General features: G+C 34.8%; 1 protein-coding gene across 1 annotated transcript; it reads left to right on the top strand.

Moving 5' to 3' along the window:
* The first annotated feature begins 1,122 nt into the window (after positions 1-1,122).
* On the top strand, positions 1,123-10,580 carry LOC132556516 (perlucin-like). Its single transcript, XM_060220931.1, has 5 exons — positions 1,123-1,186; positions 2,318-2,406; positions 7,011-7,104; positions 9,236-9,461; positions 10,516-10,580. The coding sequence occupies exons 1-5, from the start codon at positions 1,123-1,125 to the stop codon at positions 10,547-10,549; spliced, it is 507 nt and encodes a 168-aa protein (XP_060076914.1). The 3' UTR covers positions 10,550-10,580.
* The last annotated feature ends 9,992 nt before the right edge of the window (positions 10,581-20,572 follow it).

Genomic DNA, 20,572 nt, shown 5'->3' with positions numbered 1-20,572 from the left:
TATCTCTGTTACTGGACTGTTACATAATGCTTTTCTTTGAATAACAAGAAAGTTATTGACCCTCCAGACTAAGAAAGCAAGAAGACGGAATATTCTTCTACATACATTTTATCCCAATATCTACATGAAACCAAACCAACAATTTTCAACTTAGCTACATGGCAAGCATGATGCTTTCTATATCCAGTCACTTCTAAGAAGTAACATTTCTGCTTCGCTAACGTACGGTTTTTACATGTCGCATTTACTTCGATTTTTGACGGTTGGTTCAGATTATCACGCCATCAGTGCGAGACATGCAGGTTGATGAAACCTTTTTTTCACCTCTCTCTCTCTCTCTCTCTCTCTCTCTCTCTCTCTCTCTCTCTCTCTCTCATATTTTTCACTTCTACAGAGCATATTTGATATCGTCCTACTAATTCAATGTATCGGAAGCCAATTTGATACCTAGAGATCAATGGCCGTGTTAACTTCCAGTCTAAAATATCAATAAAAAGAAAGAACATGATTTTTATCCCTAAACAGATATCTTTGGTTAATTTCACGTAAATGCCTGTTATCCAAGGCTTATTACGGAACATGTATTACGTGCCATCTACACTGTCAAATATCTAACTTAAGGACCATTTTCTCAGCTGTATTCTGGTTGTGGAAGGGATGTTCGTGACTTGGCTCATTAAGGTTGGTTAAGGAAAATTTACTATTTCAGAAATATCAGTTTATTTTCCATAGACTATGCCTGTTTAACATCATTTTCCAGTATTATTTTAGTTCGATGTTTTGTTAATTGATGACATACCGTTTTTCTCGTCGTCGTGTTGCAGTTTTATCGGCGAGGGCAAAAAGAAAAGTCGTTGTTTGGAAAGATAACGTAAAAGGTCATTATTTAGCGCAAACAAATGCATCATAATTTCAACTAGTATGATTTTAACGTGAACGATACATACAACGAAATCAAGTAACAAAGTGCTAAATTACAATGAGCGACGAAGTCGCAACATATATAGAACTGAGTTGTCTTTCTGTGCTCTTATCTCTCTTAGATCTGCCATAGTATAAAACACAGCCAGATATAGGTCAGACGAATTTTATCTCGGGGATAGATAGCTATGTAAATCCAAGATGGCTGTCATTACGGTGCATGGCATATTCTGTGTGCTGCTAGTGTTAACGGTAATGACACAAGGTAATTATAAAACAGACACGAGCATGTTTTATAAATGATTTGCCTCCCTTGTATCGTATGTGTTTTATATAAAACCTTGCCTCTTTAATTATCAGCGAGGTTAGGTTTCACACCTTGTTTCAGTGTTTTATATTCGTAAGCGGTGTATATTACTGTACAGGAAAGTTTCGAAATTAATTGAATTATGGGACTAGAGCACCTTTCCATCCAGATTTTCAATCAATCTTTGTATTCCTTAGTCCCCTTCTAGGTTTCCAAATTAAGACCCTTAGCATTACTGACAAGTCATATAAGGACGAAACAGTTGTACGAAGCAGCTCATTAATCCATTTCTTGGCTTTACTGTGCTTGTAAATTTGTATCATTCACTTGTGTGTCTTTTGTAATTTGTACTCCTTGTTCATGTGTCTTGTGTTCACAAGCAATGTATGTTTAACTCCTTGTTTAAGTATCTAGAATGTCTTGATTCGTTTGTGTTGTATATTCCATTCTTGTTGTGAGTGTCTTGCGAGTGTCTTAAATTTGTTAGTGTTTTAGGTTTCACCCCTAGTTTACGTGGTTGGGAGTGTCTTTAATTCGTTAGTATCGTAGGTTCATTCCTTGTGTAATGCAAGTGTCTTAAATACGTTGGAGTTGTATGTCGCAATCCTTGTATGTTTCACTCGTTTAAGTGTTTTGGGAGTGTCTAAAATTTGTAAGTGTTGTAGATTTCACCTATTATTTGAATGTCTATGGCGTGTCTTTAATTCTTTAATATTTCATGTATATTTCAATCTCTCCTTGTTTAAGTAATTTGCGAGTTTCCTTACTTGGGGAAGTTTTACTCCTTATTTGAATGATTTTCGTTAGTTGTGGCATATAGTAAAGTTTGTTTATTTTCGTGGTTTCTATTTTTCACTATTTTCGCGAATATATGTATGTATTCAATAAAATAGAAGAAAATTGATATTTATGATTTTCGCGAAATAACCGCGGTGAGCTTCGGGTTCACTCCTTGTTTTGGGGAATACAAGGTTACATGTATTTTGATTTTCTGGCGGGTGCTGTATATTATCACTGACTGTTAGGTTTGCGTCATTAAAGCTCCTACCGCGTGCTTTGCACTTGTCAGGTTTTCATTCATCGTTTCAGTTTCTGGCGAGTGTCCAAGTGGCTTCCTGGTCCATGGGTCTTCCTGCTATATGGACTTCAATATACAGGCTACATGGGCCGAGGCCTCGGTAAGTATACAAGATGGGAAAGATATGTCTCTACAGAATAAACTATTACTTCTTTCACTTATGGTCACTTGTTACCTTCACCACATACCTATCTGTAATAGGAAACACTATAACTAAAACGTCTTTATGTGAACGGAACAGGAAATGAACCCACACCACAAACGGTTACATCTATGGAACAACAGACTATGCCTTGTCTCAACGAGTGTGGCTTACGACTATTGTATTGGAGAGAAAAGGAAATAAAAAATATGATAATGATAACATTCATCAATGAATATGACCTTCCAAATTATAAACGTGTACTAAATCTACGTAAGCTATGCAATGGTCAATATCAACAACTCTTTCTTCCGTCTCTAAACGCCACTTTCCGGTGATGGTCACGATGGCCGTCACAATCTTTTAAATGGTATCCTTTTTATTACCAGTACAATAGCTTAACTGTTATCACACTTATGCTGAGGGCTGAATCAAGTGCGTCGTAAACCTTCCCAACAACGCTAACACTTAATCTACTGATGTACACATTACATCATTGAAATATGTATTTACTGACTTAAGTAACTAACAAATTATGGGATAGCCGATATCAATTATTCTTCCTTCTCATGACACCAATTGTTTTGGTGATGGTCACGATGGTTTATTCTTTCAATTATCAAATATCTCGTTGCCATGCTTTATTCATCCGAAACATCATTGTTTTGGGAAATATCACGTCATTCCTTCTACTTGTATGGAAATGAGAACCTTAACACACATTGTAAAAGAAGAAAAACTGAAATGGTGTAAATATTGCAGGCATGTGTAAACAAGGTTGTTGATATGGTGAAGAATCTATTTTTGTAGACCAACATGTTGATTGTGAATACCACATCTTGTGTACGTTAAAACTCCAACGGAGAGACTGCTGAGTAAGAATTCTAGTAATGTCGAGGTGTTTACTTCTGGGATTCTTGCTATGTATTTTGTGTAACACATTTTAACAAAAATATTCCTTAACCAGAGCAGGTTAAAAATCACTGAATAATTTCTCGTCTTTATTTTTAAATGCTCGTCTTCAAAACATCTAAGAAACAACCTTTCTCTTCCAAATAGAAAAAGAAGAAACTTGTTGTGTTTATGAAATGCTATGCCTCCGGTCGCAACAAAATCTGAAGTGGGACTTTAAAACCATACTGTGTAAGGCAGTTGATTGCATGCACACTTTGTGAAACACTTATGTTTTCATTGGGGTAATGATTTTTATTACTTTCCAATGTAGGTCAAACGTCACGGTCAAGGTCACATTGTCAAAACATTTGGTACCACCGGAAAGGTCTTGTTATAAGGAGTAAACATGCCAAACATAAAACGATCCCTCTTATGATGCAATAGTTATTGCCAGTGTTAAAAGTGTTTGTCAAAGCATGGCCAAGGTAACATGGTGGAAAATGGACCACCGGAAATGTCACAAGGAACACACATGCCAAATATGAAAGCACTACCTATTACAGTGTAGTAGTTATGGGCAAGGTTAAAATTGACAGCAATCAAATAGCACAAAACAATATGCCCCCGATCTTTCGATCCAGGGATTTGAAAATACCAACAATGAGACCATAAATGCGCTAATATACTATCCTCAGTGCTAAACACGAATTTACACTGGCATATGGTGGTCTACATCCTTATCACTAAGTACGAATATCCTAGTCACAGATTTCTATTATATCAGTGTTCCCATCCATGAAAACAGGAGAGGGCCTAGTAAGTTGCGAGAACTTGTGCCCAATCCCTTTGTATGTTTCTACAATAAAATAGGTTTGATTGAATGAATGGAAACAGACCACTGGCATGCTTGTGTTATAATCATGACTTCCATTGGTAGCTCTGTATTACTAAATCTTCAATCCATTACCGTAATAACTTCATGTTATGGTAAATACAGTGTTTGAATTATTTGCAAAATCGCTTTAGAAAATAGTGTATATTATTTTCTCCTCATTGTAAATAGATAAATTATAGATCTCCTTCCAACACTGAACGATCAGAAACTTAATATCATTTATTTTCATATCACGGAAGATAGTGTTATACCCGTCCATTGTACTACAACATCGTTACCAAATGACCATAGGTAATTATGACTCATAACAAATGAAACGCAAACATAATTGCAGAGACAGAAAATATTCTAATTAAATAATGGATGACAATCATCGAATCAGGAACAATGCATGTCATTTGCTAATTTCAACTGCTGAATTATTAATGATGATTTTTTTACTATTAAAATAGAGGAATTAAAAGTAAATTTTTCAATTAAGAGAAGTCTCCGCATATTCTACCTCACTCATGGTGACAACTGTAGTCATATGACGGCCATCAATCATGCCATGACGAGCCGCACATACAGCGACTAGTCCATACAAATGTACAAAGGACAATTGTTACAGGACGTTACTTCGATGACTCAAACCAATCTAATGTAACTCTGGAAGGTGAAAAATAAATTTTGATACAAAATGTTGATGATCTTATGAACTTCAACATACAAAAAAAGTCTGTGTGAAGTAATAAACTAGGGCAAATGAATTAAAGAAATCCCAAATGTGTTTTACCTGGATTGTGTTTAAATCGCTAGAGTCCGTGAAGACTGTTTTGACCCCATTTGAAATCATTTCTATCCTTACCTGTATAATCCCCGCCATTGTTAATTCATCGTCTGGCATACACACACGTGTTATGAAAATTGCAATATATTCCACAATGTGTTTTTTTCTGTAATATAAATGTCACAATGGAATTTCATTCAGCAGTGTAACATTAAAACACTGTTAAAAAGTAATATGTAATCACATACGCCCGGCAGTGTTAAAACGCTGTGGATATATTAATATTTACGAAAGGTACAAACTAATACTGTGAAACATTATCACATCTTACAATATTTTATTGCAGTATTCACAATCATATACATAAGAAGTACAAATATAACATCTGAGTTAAATATATTCATTCTTATTTTTCTGTCAGTTTAACATATGTGGTATAAAACATGCTGAGTATAGACTGAATAGAGTGACCTGTCGCGATGAACGTGGACTATTTAAGTTGGGCGATTACGTGTACATTAACCTTATGTATGGACAGTAATGGTTTCATTCTAGAGGACTATATATATATACCTGTTGAATTAGCTGATAAACTGTCAGTTGTTCGAATTGTTGCATTTAGAATCATAAAGTGTCCTATGAAAGTTGGAACTTTATATCTACTTAAATTTAAATAATATGTTCAGTGCCGATTAATATCCCTGGCGGGTTCGTTGTTGTTAACTTTGTTTTTATTTCATAACCTGACATTACTTATTTAGGAGTAGACCTTAACGATAATGGCCAACAGATGTTATAAGACCTATCACTACTGCTATATTTATCAAGTAATTGTAAAGCTGAAGAATAGATACAACAAAGAAAATATCGACATGCCAACAGAATCTTCAGTAGAATTCAAGATCGAGAAAAAGAAATAAACGCAACATCTATTTGTCGACATTGATGACACTATGGCAAAACATGAACAAAGGACATATTTAGATTTACACGGAGACTTCTTAAAGATATAGGGATAAGAAGAGTAAGTGTCTTCTGCCATGTAAATCTTGGTTACTCCAACTGATTAATGTCGCGTTCTCAAATGTAAACAAGGTAGATAACAACGGAACCACATGACAAACTAGCAAACATCGAACACGTCCAACTTTAAATAGCAGAATGTGTTCTCTTCCTCTGCTGCCTATTGATCTTTTCCTTAGATTGAAACAAGCGTTCTTTATTGTATGTTTATGTGTTCTCCATAGTCTACACTTCCATTTATCATCATAAATTGCATATTCTCGACACTTTTTACATGTTTTAATTATCATTTGAAATGTGGCTTGGATATGCTTGTTCTCTTTAGTGGCATATATACTTTTAAATACTTTTTATACTTTTCTGTTTCTAAATACGTTCCAACACCTGTGGGGTTGAATGAAAGTGAATAAGACTATGATTAATGTTGTGAAAGTAATACCTTGTAATGTTTTTACCTATTGTTATAACAAAGTTTCCGTGACTATGAATAGATATCATTTCCGCAACATCATGGCAGATATCACATATGTTGGTGGACTATCGTTATGGAGAATTGGAGTTCGTGGCGGGATTCCTGTAACATGTTCGGTTAAGTTAGTTATGTGTATGGTATTATTATGTTGTGTCATTACATTATGAATTACCTCCGATCTGCCTTAATGACGTTTCATTTCCTTCGCATTCCTTTAATTTCTGTTAGTTGTCTTAAGTACTATTTCCTTGAAATTGGCAAAAGAATAATTTCCCAAAATGAATTAGGTGGTGAGAGATTGAGAAAGTAATTTTTGTGTAGGCCGATATATACTAATTATACCACACAATACTTCTGCATCGAATTCTTTTTGATATTTTATAAGTTTCATTTCAACTAAATTATTTATCACTATTATATAAGTATGATGCCTGTCAATGATAAACATGTTCATCGTTATCGGGTCACCAGTTGATCATACTGCTGTGTACTTACCGTATCTTCCGTAGATGATCTGTAACGTTTATGGTGGAAACTTAGCTGAGATTGGCGACGAACACGAGCAACATTTCATTGCGAGCTTCATCTCCAGGAAAACACCTAGTAAGTGCATACTAGTGTTTAGAGACTCAGTAATTATACGAGAAGACCTAGTATTTTGAACATTTTTATTTTTTTTTATACTTAAACGGGAAAATCGATCACCGAGAGTCACGAAGTGATTTATTTTTTCATTTTCGAATCAAGTAGCAATTCATAAAATTACTTAGAGGTTACATATTGCTGTCGTTCACCTGCCATCGGACCACACCTCCCTGTCACTGGAACCCTTTGTAACAACCGGAAGTTATCCGTGTAGTTGCAAGATGATCTAAATAACGAAATGTTCACGGGTCGCATTTGTGTGATCATCTGTAATGTTATCTTCTCTGTTCTACATTCCTGTATTATATATCAACTAGAAGGTTAAAAGGTCATCTTCTGTTTTACTGCTCCATATTGAACAAAAACAATATATCACTGTCATGCACATATATCATACGAACTGTTCCATCATTTAATAAAAAATAATGTGTGGAGGCATATTTCAGCTTTTAAAGACCAGGTGTGAAAAATTATATTTCCACCTAAGCATCATATGAATAAACACTTTATATTAAATGGGGAGATAAATATCAGTTGATATGTAAGCTGAGGCAGGTTCTAGAAAGATTGACATGCAAAAAAGGCATAATTTATAGATTATGTTTGTCTGCTTCTATTGCTTGTGTTAGTGTAGCGTACATAATGCGGTATCTCGGTATCATTCTCGTCAATGCTAAAGAGATAACATTAATGTACCTGTTACAGTAGCCGTGGTTCATTTTGAAAATGTGCCAAAATCGTTTAACATTTGACACTTGCATAACAAGTCAAATTTATAATATGAACGTAGGTGTTCCTCATTGACAAATTCTTCCCATTCTTGAACTGTCTTTTACGGATTTTCTAAATGGCTAATTATAACACGATATTGCTTAATCTAATCTTTAATTTAGTCTATTTTAGATTTAGCAAAAAAAAAAAAAAAAAAAACTGATTCTCTCAAAAATGTTGATTCAATTAGATTTCAAGTACGTTGGGTCTATAGATATTCTGGTTAGGGTTTGTTGCACTCTGTGCTAAAACCAGGGATAACGGTGCAAGAATCTTCATTCGAGATTGTCAACTTTCGAGAAAAAGATAAGATTTTCAAATGCTTAAGTAAACTAAGAAAATAAGGAGTGTTTTGGGCATCTTGATATCGCTAGACAAATAAAGTATCGGTATTGGAACAAGTGTTTTGGTAATTCCTTATAGCTTGTTAAATATACCATTTGAAGTCTCTGCTGATATCTGCATCGCGTTGTATATCAGAATATCGTAGAGCTATGAAACACCACACTGATTGTTACTATCAGAATCACTCCACCGTGTGTCTCTATAAAAAAAACACCACACTGAGTGTCTCCATTATAATCAATACACTGATTGTCTCTATCAGAAATAACACACCGAGTGTGTCTGTTAGAAACACGGCACTGAGCGCCTTCATCAGAGAAACACAAAACTACCAGGTTCGCAACAAAAAATGTCTATTGGTAATACAAAATCGAATATCTCTATCAGAAACACCACACTTAGTGTCTCCATGAGAAACACAACACAGAGTGTCTCTATCAAAATCACTATACTGTGTATCACTATTAGAAATACAACATTCACCATTTGAGGCACAACGCGAAGTGTTTGTATCAGAAACACCACACTGAGTGTCTATTACAAACACCTCAATTACTGTATATCAGAACACTACGCTGAGTGTTTGTTTCAGAAACAGTACACGGAGTGTCTCTTTTAGAAACACCACAATGATTATCTCTATAAGAAACTCCACAATGAGTGTCTCAATCAGAAACACTACACATAGTGTCTCTATCAGAAACAGCACACTGAATGTCACTATTAGAAACAGCACACTGAGTGTCTCCTTTAGAAACACCCAAATGAATGTCTATCAGAAATACCACAATGAGTGTCTCTATCAGAAATACTACACGTAGTGTCTCTATCAGAAACATCATACCGATTGCGCAATAAGAAACACCCAAATTAATATCTTTATCAGAAACACCACACTGAGTGTATGATTGAAGCGTTAACACTTCTTCGATGTGACAAAGTAATCGTCCATGTATTATTTTCTATTTCCCAGCTTCTTACAAGCCTGGCATTTTCTGGCTTGGAGCCTCTGATCTCTTGACAGAAGGAGAATGGATGTGGTCGAGCGATAACTCATTTATGTCTTATAAAAACTTCGCACCTAGGGAGCCTAACAATGCTGATGGAAATGAAAACTGCTTGGAGTTTGATTTTTCCGGTAATTTCCAATGGAACGACAACAACTGTGAAAACCTGTACAACTTCGTCTGTGAGGTGCCGTAAGTAAATACTAGGACAACCACATTAACTACTCCATTCTAAAAATGAGAACGTTTATATATATAATTATATTGTATATATACAATGTGCCAAAAAGTAAACACAGAAGAATTAGCCATTGGCTTTTTTGATATTTAATCTAACGATGCGGAAAGATATCCTCATTATATAATGAATTCTGAATTTCTATCCTTTTAGAATTGGGTCATTGTAAAGTTTTAAAAACATTTTTTTCCTTTCTGATTTTTTGTCTAGTCGACCTACCAGTCATGAAGCCAATATCTCCGTTCTCTTTGAATTTTCCTACATATTAACGTCATTTAACATATAGAAAGGCATTGATTTAACTTAATGTTAGATACGATAACCGGTACATTCTCTGAACGAATGTACTACATCAGAAATCCTTATAGAAGCATATATCTTTCATGCAATTTACATGAGACAAAGCTCAAACGACTTGATGTGTTTTGTTAGTGTTCAGATGAATTAGAATGTCACTTAGGGGTGATTATCGCTGGAAAAAGGTCGATTTGACTAGAACTTTTTTCTGAACTTAGGGCGTAGATCTGGCAGAGAGTATGGGAACGATGTGTACCGTATGACAGGTTAGGGATAGAACGGCTGAAAGTCTACCGGAAGTCCATACACACTTTATCCTTTACTTGCAAGCAACTGTTTTGTAATTAAAAAATTTAGATAATCGTATCTGGTAATGGAGATAAGCGCTACATTATAAGTCACACCACGGAAAAATAGGTCGACGGCTGTGTAAAATGTTCACATTGATTCGTCTCTCTAGTTTTTATCAGTAACAGTAAAAGTTTGAAGATCCATATCAGCGATAAAATGTTTTACACAAGGAAAAATGTTAAACACACTTATCATTTTGTTTATGGCTAGACTAATTCACCACGATGGTTTTATTTGGCCTATAGTCATGACATAGCAATACAACGATATGGATGTTCAACCTAGCTATATGTACATGTACAACAATGATTTGATCTTTTATTCATGAGCCCTATATGACAGTATGATTTTTATTTTCAGAATGAAGATATCTTCCGGTGTTGTCATAGGCTAAGAAACAACTTTTCATATTGCATATCACACTGTAATGATTTTAAACAAAATAAACCAAATTTTCAGAATTTTTTTTTTTTTTTTTTTTTGACATCAGCACTTCTGGGCCTCTTGTTTGGCGTTGATGATGTTTTCTTTTCTTTATATTTCAGTCTGTTAAGCTTGTGCTTCTTCTGGTTTAATCTCCCTTGGAGATGAGGTAGTCAAAATTTATTCTCTCTCCATCAGAGTTTTTCGGAAATATATAATTTCATGTGTTTGTGCTGTATTCTTTTCCTTTTCTATTTGTTATATATTTTTGGTGTGTATATGTGATGATGTTTTACATGTAGTTTACATTTTGCTTTTTTCATGATCTATATCGTAACAAACCTTTTTTTAGAAACGACTGCGCGTACATTCCCAGTCAATACTAACTATCTCTGATTCCATTGGACAGCATGATAAACATAGAGGTGCATCACAAAATAAGTTGAAATTTCCTTCACTAAATACGCTGGGGATTAACAGTAACCAACAAGGTTATGGGTACATTGACCTAACATAGCGTGCTAATTTGACTTAATTGGACGGAGGATAACACATAGGTGTGTGGTGATAATAGTCGACAGTGGCGCGGTATCGTCCAAATAATCAGAGTGAAAAACATTGAAAGATACCTATCATTGACTATTTGTGTGATTTGTTAAATCAAGAACGAAAAAAACTCGTGTGTGGTTCCTTTATGAGCGTGCACTATCGCCAAAATCTAGTAATCAGTACCGCCGATAGGGCGAACGTCGAGAGAAAACTCCACCAAACATTGTCTTATCGTGGTCACAGAGATAAGGATGGAATTGGTCTTCATACAACCATGAACATACTATCTTCATCAGCAAGGTCATGGTGGGAGGAAGGACATAGAAGGTGGATATAACTCATTTTAGATTAACCTTTCAATCGGATCACAGTTCAACATTTAAATATACATGTGAATAGCGATGGTGAGGAAATCTCTCTCAGCAAGGGTATTCACCATAAATACTGATGTGTGATTCTTGATCGTTAGATTTATTTTAAGTGTCTGTTTCGTTAGATTTAATTGATACTATAGGGGACAGTGATTTGATAAAATTATATTTATATATATATATAATTTGTAAGCAAATAGCTTCCTGGCTACCTACAGCAGTGACGTAAACACAGTTAATGGTGTATAGTAATGGCATATAGCTTCCCTGAATGACGTACTTTCAAATTAGCGGGAAAATCTCATGTTTTCGGGATTTAAACCGGCAATTTACTTGTACACTATACATAACGTTGTATATTACAGAATGTGTATGTAGAAAGTGACGTCAACAAAATCTACGATTTACCTGAAACAACATTAATTATGCTGAAATAGAAATCTGGCTCGAGTGCCAGCTGCCCTCAGGATTAGTACATCCTTATTACCAGAGAAGTGTACAATCGAACAATATGTTACAAAAACGAAATGATGTGACATTCCAAACCGTCATAAATATATATATATATATATGTGTGTGTGTGTGTGTGTGTGTGTGTGTGTGTGTGTGTTTCATCACTAGGAAACAGGTACATAACACATGAAGACTAATTAGGTTGGGTTTTTTTTTCGAACACAGGGAGGCTTGAAATCATTTTTTTCATAGCAAAACAAAATGTGATTTTTCTGTTCTTTTTTTCAACTGATCACAGGAGGAAAGTGAAGTGGGGTGTCTCCCACTGTAATTTCACTTCACTTCACTCTGTCAGATGGTATAACGATAAGCTTGACAACCGATGGGGGTGGAGAACAAGGGGAAGGGTGCTATGGTTATTCTGAGGCTTTTCCAGTTAAACAGATGAAGATTTTACTGCTTCTTTCCTTTCCCACCTTAATACTTGGGTCTTTCATATACCTTTGTAATGACTTCAGCAGCAATTTTCTTATACGTTGCGTTCATAGCAAACACAGCCACGTTTTTTCAAATGATATACTTTTGTGTTTCACATGATTTAGTCGTCACTGCGTCATTGATAACACGACGACTTCAAACGAACAAACACCAGTTTTCAAGAAGGAAAAAACACCTTCCCTTCAGGAACCTTTTGTCTTGTACTTGTCCGATGATATTTGAGCAGAATCGTACATTATGTAAAACATTATCTATTCCATGTTAATGGCATTGCAACACTTGTAACACAGGAAGACGTTTCACAATTTAAGATTGTTCGTCATTTTCTTCATGTGTATATTTTGTTGTTTTCTTGTCAGGTATTTTTATGATTAGAAATATTACAAAGATACTGTTTGAAGTGCTGCACTGAGGAAATTCCAGTGATAATATTGTCATGAATGATGCCATTCGGAATCTCTTTTTAACCAGCTCTTGATATTTCATCTATAAGTAGATGTGAACGTGCAGCCTTGTATGTTAATTGACAGTTAAAGCGGAACACCGGTTCCAGGAGGCAGATTACAGGAAATACTACAACATATCCGTGTAACCACAGCCCTTTGATATCTACGTGGTGCGGTTTATCGGCTGCTTGCGTTTGCTGCTTTCACGATCCTGACCAGACAGAACTATTGATTGGATTTCACGTTCAATTGAAATGTTTTAACTGTTGAATGCAATGTTCTGGTATATTTTAACTAACAACTGATTAGCCTAATAGCATTTATAGGTGTTCTCTGCTATAGAAAGCGAGGAGAGAGTATCTTTGTCTCTTAGTGGAATGCAGAACGTTTTCCAGTATCACCTTAGATAACCTATAGCACCTACCTGGATAAAATAGTTACGCAAAGCCAATCGCATGGTAGATAATACGGAGTATCATTCTGGACTATCGCATCGTCGATTACCAGCAATTCATCTTATCATCTAACAGACCAGGAGAACTGTTGATGCGTGAAATGTTCTTTTATCACCTCGGAATATTTGTGAATATATTCTAGAATGCTGTGTGGAACTTGTTCAATGGTACTACAATGAACTTTGTGAGAAACAAGTGAAAAGGTGTCTTACAATATAATATTGAAACTAAATGTACGGTATGGCCAAAATTGAATAAAACTTTCATCATATTGTGTTTTTGTGTTTCTCGTCCGTGATAATTCCACCAATTTTTTGGTTATTAGTCCTATAATGGTATGAATCGAGTTGTAAATGCATTTTAAAACATTTAATATCCTCCTCAAAGAAAACTTATAACAGATAGGAAAGTTTTATTGTAAATTAATTAAAGTTCAGTTTAAGATTAAATTGGCTGCTCTCCCATCAGGGCGGACACCATTGTCGATTTGGCATCCAAAACTTCAGCATAAGTTCCAAACCCAAGTGTTTGTCTTGATGCTCGACCTCATACATGTCCCGCATCACTTAATGATTATTTCACACCACGGTAACAGCACTAACCTCAACCAATTTCATCGATAACAGATAGCGTGTAGTTCATATGTACTTGTAATCTCTCTCTGCTATATTTGTTAAATATTCAATTCAATTTCGCTACATTCACGGTCACTTTGGATAACACGAAATGGATTATCAGGCAAATATCAGTACTTTGAAGACTTGATACAAATTTGGAATTAGCCAAAACATAAATTAAGCTGTATCGTCCTTCTGGACTTGTGAGCAATACAAGCTCTAAATGATAAAGCTTAGGAGGAACTTTAATTTCCGTTACGTATTTCAAGTCTGTATTTAAATTTTAAATTTTAAGATAAATCAAATTCAATTGAATTAAGCAATTATACGTAATACTATGGTAAATAAAAGTAAAAAAGAACTGGAACATACATCGATATTCACATCTTATTTCGTCTTATCCTTTTCATGAAAATAAAATATGTATAACCAAGAAAACACTCAAATTCGCCATAAAACAATCAGTAAAAGGAAAAACACATGTCAAGAACATTTTCATTCAAACTCAAATTAATATTAAAACACAATTGTAACATGGAGACCCTACAAAGAAGAGGAAAAACGATTGTAGGGTAGGCCATGTAACTCAAACCTATTAAGTAATGTCACATTCTCTATAGAGATTAAAATGAAACTACCTGGTAACTAAGTAGTACCGAACACGTCCGATATTGTTTTAAAATCCTACAAATAAGTATCAAGATAGCCAGTAGTAAGGTGCTGAAGGACAAACATTACATTACCACAATCTTGGTGTTAAATGGGAACAATCATGTTTAAAGATTCAGGTATGTCTCACCGAGGAAACAGAACCTTAACCTTTCATTACAAGGGGAAAATTAACTAAAGGTCAGAAATGAGGCAATGGGTAGTAAGATAGTTGTTTAGAAAGAAATTCAAGTCCTAAAAAGTTGCCTCTTACGAATCGTGCAATGGGGTTAGCAGTTATGTAGCAGGTTCCAACACCCTGCAGGGTAATATCGCACAAGGAGATCATACTCTTCACCAGCCTGGGAGTCTCAAATCTTGTGCTGTGCGTTTATCTGTCATTTCTCGACAAACACTGCAATTAAATATTTTGATTTTGACGAGATGATTCTTTCGAGAACATTACTAAGACAAGATTGAAATGCATTAAGTCCTAGTCAATATTTTCTTCATCCAAATTTGTACCACTATGTTTGAAGCTGAAGTTATTCGTTATCTAAATGCTGAAATTCTGAAACCTTTTAATAATTAGCTCTTTTAATAAAGTTTATTACACTGCATCTGTTAGCAATTCATGCTGAACAAAGAACTATTTTATATTAAAAAAGCTTCCACGCTAAATGCAATCGTTTACCTAATTGCAGAGTACCATGATTAAGAACACCGACAGCGGTACGTCATCCTAAATAATTAGTATCTTTCAATAATGTTCGTCCTTTAAGGGAAAAACATAGCATGCTAAAGACCTATATACTATTTAAAAACGGTTTTAACTCGTCATATAGCAAGCGGACATCTATTAGCCTCCGTATAAGCCTACTAACAATTCGTATACATAAAAGGTCACGTACCATCAGAAACAGTATACCCTTGGCACATTAGCAGTAATTCAAACATACAGAGAAGTCTCTGGGATCGGAATGCTACTTAAGATACTATACCGGTTAAATGGGTGTTCTTTACGTAAAGGTACAAAGTAGGTCAAAGTTAAACTATACATTGATATTATTGAAGTATTGGGAATGATCGATAGTTGTAATTAATTATACAATCTGGGTCGTTATTTTGTATCGTATTATCGCCTTTTAAATTAAGGCGTTCAGGTAAATAAATTATCAGCTGAATTTATTGACGAATTAATGTCTTAATTATTACATTTAAGCACATATTCCAGTTCTTCTTCATTCTTTAGGCCAAAGAAAAAATACAAATCAAAAGACAATGATAAATTTGAAACAACCTATCGATTTCAGAGTAATCGAGTAATCACTACAGTTAACTTGAATACGTTAAGGCCTATGACAACTTATCGTTTGGATCGAGGTGTTGATAAGGGCACATTTGTGCCAAGGAGTCTCTTGAACAGCGGTTGATATTGGGTGGGATCGATTTGGCTGCATTAGGAAAATTTACTTAGTAATGCCCTTTGAAGTTGTGGCTGTCTTTACGAGGTAGGTTTTCTGGTAATTGCAATTATATTCACTTAACACTTGACCTATGAGGTCACAAAGACGAAAGCAATTAACGATGATTTCAGATTAAAACGACACCAGATATTACCCCTTTTGATTTAAGTATACTGTCTACATTTGACATTCTATACGTTAGAATGGAAAAGATAAAAGAAATTCAAAGAGGATGGAATAATAGGTCGAATGGCAAAGTCAAAATGTTATCTTTTAAAGCTTATCCTGAAACGCCCTTGCAGATGAGAATCTGTGACCTAGTAGTTTCCTGTAACATAGGGCATGCGTTTTACCTTTGTTGGATTTGTCATGCCCCGTATCAATATTACCTTCCAATGTATTCCGTAACAAGTCACGTGAATTTCGAAGCCTGTTTTTTACTTGCCTCACGTTCAATAGAGCGAGTATCAACTCAATATTGGCAAAGTCAATTCTAGTTTGTTTATGTAAACCAGATTTTTATATAAAAATGAAAGTGGCCCAAGTTTAACATAACGAAATGTACATTAAACTAATACTCCAGAACAGTTAGGTCATATGATATATTTAATATCGCTTTCAGTGTATTTGTACTAAATGAATAATTTGATACACCTTCAAGCCTCTATTAATTTGTCTTTGTTGCTACAAATCCGTGTATATTTCAAAGAGATTTAACGATAACAGAACTAGAAATAGGAATTCTATTTTCAGTAACCTTAGCTATAAATCAGAATAGAAATAACTGTTACGAAAGCGAGTCATGCTACGTTTGATCCCTTATATGTTTCACAAAATTGTTAAAACATGTTTTTCTTTGTAATGTCGAGCGCTGGGTACTTATTTGTTAACCCTATATTCAGTATATTAAAGATACACTGACCATAGAGTAGTATTAATCATCACAAGGATGAAAAGGTCAAAAGAAGGTTTGATCAGTGTAAATGGGAAGATGGTTTTGTAGGGTGTAACGGTAAAAGCTTTGAGTATTAGAAGGATGTGACGGTGAGGAATCGAGGAGGGAGATTTGAATGATGTAAAGACAGGGATCGAGGAATGAGATTTGAATGACGTAACGACAGGGATCGAGGAGGGAGATTTGAATGACGTAACAACAGGGATCGAGGAGGGGCATTTGAATGATGTAAGGACAGGGATCGAGGAGAGATATTTAAATGACGTAACGACAGGGAACGAGGAGGGAGATATAAATGACGTAACGACAGGGAACGAGGAAGTGGAGTTGATGGATGTCACGGTGAGGTATTGCGGTGGAGGATTTGAATGATGTAACGACAAGGATCGAGAAGGTGGAGTTGATTTGTGTAACGGTGAAGATTCGAGGAGGGAGATTTGAATGATGTAACGAGAGGGATCGAGGAGGAGTTTTGAATATTGTAACGACAGGGAACGAGGAGGAGGTTTGAAAGGTGTGACGGTGAGGGATCGAGAAAGAATATTTAAAAGATATATCGTTGAGATATATAAGGATGATTTGAAGGCTGTTAATTTAAGAGTGATAAGGAGGAGGAGGATTCAAGATGTATACCCAACCAATTATAACGTATTATATGATCCAGATTGCGACACCACCCAATTTGCGTAGAATATCTTATCCTTGTTTTCAGAACGTTTAACTTCACACTATGCCATATTTCCAAATACGTAATACAAGCTAACCATGCTTTAGTATAACAATCATCACGTAATAAAGAAGATACCTTCCTAGTTTTCGACCAACCTTGGACATTTGTTTTCTACCAACCTTGGACCTTTGGTTTCGACAAACCTTGGCCTTTTGTTTTCGACCAACATTGGACCTTTGTTTTCGACCAACTTTGGAATTTGTTTTCGGTCAACCCCGAATCTTACTTCCAATTACATTTATTCTATAAGAACACTTGATTATTTTACTCTGTTGACTACCGGACCCTATTCCAAACTGAAGGAACGCTTGTTTCCCTAGTTATGTGGTTTTCTCTTTAAATATACATGAATGGTTGTATAAGCATATGATTATGAACTTGTCTGGAGAGTACTTCGTGAAAATTATAAATGTGAATATGCAGTATTTACCAACAGATACGTCTGCTGAACATCAATCCATTTAAATTAATAAATCATTATGTATCCAATACTGCAGCAAGAGACAAACTTCAGTTCAGCACTGATAAGTGTACATTAAAATGGTTGATAATGGATATCAGATCTAAATACAATGTAAGCAATGTTACATATAAATACAGTGAATCTGATCATGATTTTGTTTTGTGATATGGCTTTTTACCATTTTCTTTCAAACAACAGTCTATTTTGTATCATCTTGTAGCAACCTATAGTCCTTAAGACAACATGCCCCTCTTCGTAAATACGTCTGATAGGCCTACCTCCATGAAAGAGAAAGAAAGTTGTGAGTGATTTTGGCGAGTCAATCTCATATCGTGCATGATAATTTTTGGATCATTTTGGATCCGAAATGTTTTCATCTTTAAGTTATAAAGAGAATCCTGCGGGCAAAGATCAGATAACGCCAATATATAGGTTCTTTGAAAAACTTCGACCTCTGAACCGTCTATTTCAGTGTCCGGGAAATAACACTGTCCTAGATATAGAAATTGTACTCATTTTAAAATGTTAGTATTAAAATCTTTTCAAGGTGCAAGCATTTCATTTTGTTTTAATTCCGATAAAGACTTAACATAATTAATAACTGATAGATTAAGTATATCTTAGACTATATTAAAACCATACGTGTTATGTCGTACAGATTTTGTACTTAATTGCTTTAATCTGTAAACCATACGTGTTATGTCGTACAGATTTTGTACTTAATTGCTTTAATCTGTAAACCGTGTTATACAGATTTAAATGATTTTTGTACTTATTGCTTTAATCTGTGACGCGTTATTAAAACTTAATTGCTTTAATCTGTAAACATACGTGTTATGTCGTACAGATTTTGTACTTAATTGCTTTAATCTGTAAACCATACGTGTTATGTCGTACAGATTTTGTACTTAATTGCTTTAATCTGTAAACCATACGTGTTATGTCGTACAGATTTTGTACTTAATTGCTTTAATCTGTAAACCATACGTGTTATGTCGTACAGATTTTGTACTTAATTGCTTTAATCTGTAAACAAAATTCCTTGATATATAGGATGGACTATATGTGTCTGAATTAAAGCCTGGTGCAATTGGTTCATCGCTAACTAAAAATAAGTGTACGAAACATGTATTTAATTCACCATAAAGCGGATTAATATGCAATTGGTACATTGCCAAATTTGGGCGGGATCATTATGAGTAGGCGCCTAATACTGATAATAGACTCTAGGATTATTTCATCTTTTCCTTTGACAGATGTAGACACTGCAGACTGTAGCTGTAAAGTACACGGACATCATAAGGTTTGTGGTGTATGAACTATTATACAGAAGAGAGAAAATATATGTTAACTTTGTTATAATGCTCGGAACTCTTCGTTTTGGCATGTTGTCACTACTTCATACTTAATGTGAGGTTTCTTTTCTTGACGTAGATATAATCTGGTGTGAAGAAAAAAATGTATTTTTTCCGACAAACTTAATGTTTTTCTATATCTACCTTAACTTTCAACGGTTGACATTTTGAAAATTTTCGTTGTTTACATTTCCCCCTATTTCCAGTTGCAGTTTTGTTTTTAGCTAATTTTTAATGTCTTTATTTGGGAACTTTTCCAAACCACCAATACAGAAAGTAAAATAAATAAATAGATAAATAAGAACCAGTAAAAGTTTACATTCATCGGTACCTCCATTCCAACACTAAATCAACTAAATCAAGGAAATGGAAGCAAAATGGCTGAAAGAATGTTTGCTTTGATATCTAAAGATCACTGGAAAAAATACTAAATAAATACTTTTATTAATGTCTGTCGGAAAGTACTGTTTTTCATCTCCTGAAATATGTATGTTGAGAGCATGTCAGTGAACAGGAGGTCTATCTCATTTCCAAGGAATATTCAAAATAAGATTAAAGCTATAACATTTGTGAAACAGTTTGTGAAAAACAACACGAAAATACCAATGTAATTCAAACTCAATATTAACGGCATACCATTTGTGAAAAAAACGATATTCATGAAGACTCTTAAAAACGGGGAATAAGACCAAGTGTTGCTGAAGGTAAAGAGTGGATAAATCGACGACACCCACCATGTAAACTTTGATAAATTCAAACTTCTCAGTTGAAAGCAATGTTATCAGCGACGAAGTCATCAATCATACTAACAAGCATCTAACATATCTAACACTTCATACAAAGGAAATAAAACTATTTCTAAATGAAAGCGTGCTTGCGACCCTAAAACATCCCCAAAGTCATTATTAAATGCTTTAATCGTGTCTTTTAGATTTCGATATCTCACATGGAAATCTTGATAGTCCTTTGATATCAAATGAAATGCGAT

This window comes from Ylistrum balloti, unplaced genomic scaffold (genome assembly GCF_031769215.1).
Source record: "Ylistrum balloti isolate Yb309-2 unplaced genomic scaffold, AGI_CSIRO_Ybal_v1 Utg370574, whole genome shotgun sequence".
Lineage (NCBI taxonomy): Eukaryota > Metazoa > Mollusca > Bivalvia > Pectinida > Pectinidae > Ylistrum > Ylistrum balloti.
The sequence above is the reverse complement of the archived record's forward strand: the minus strand, read 5'-3'. Positions and strand labels throughout refer to the sequence as shown.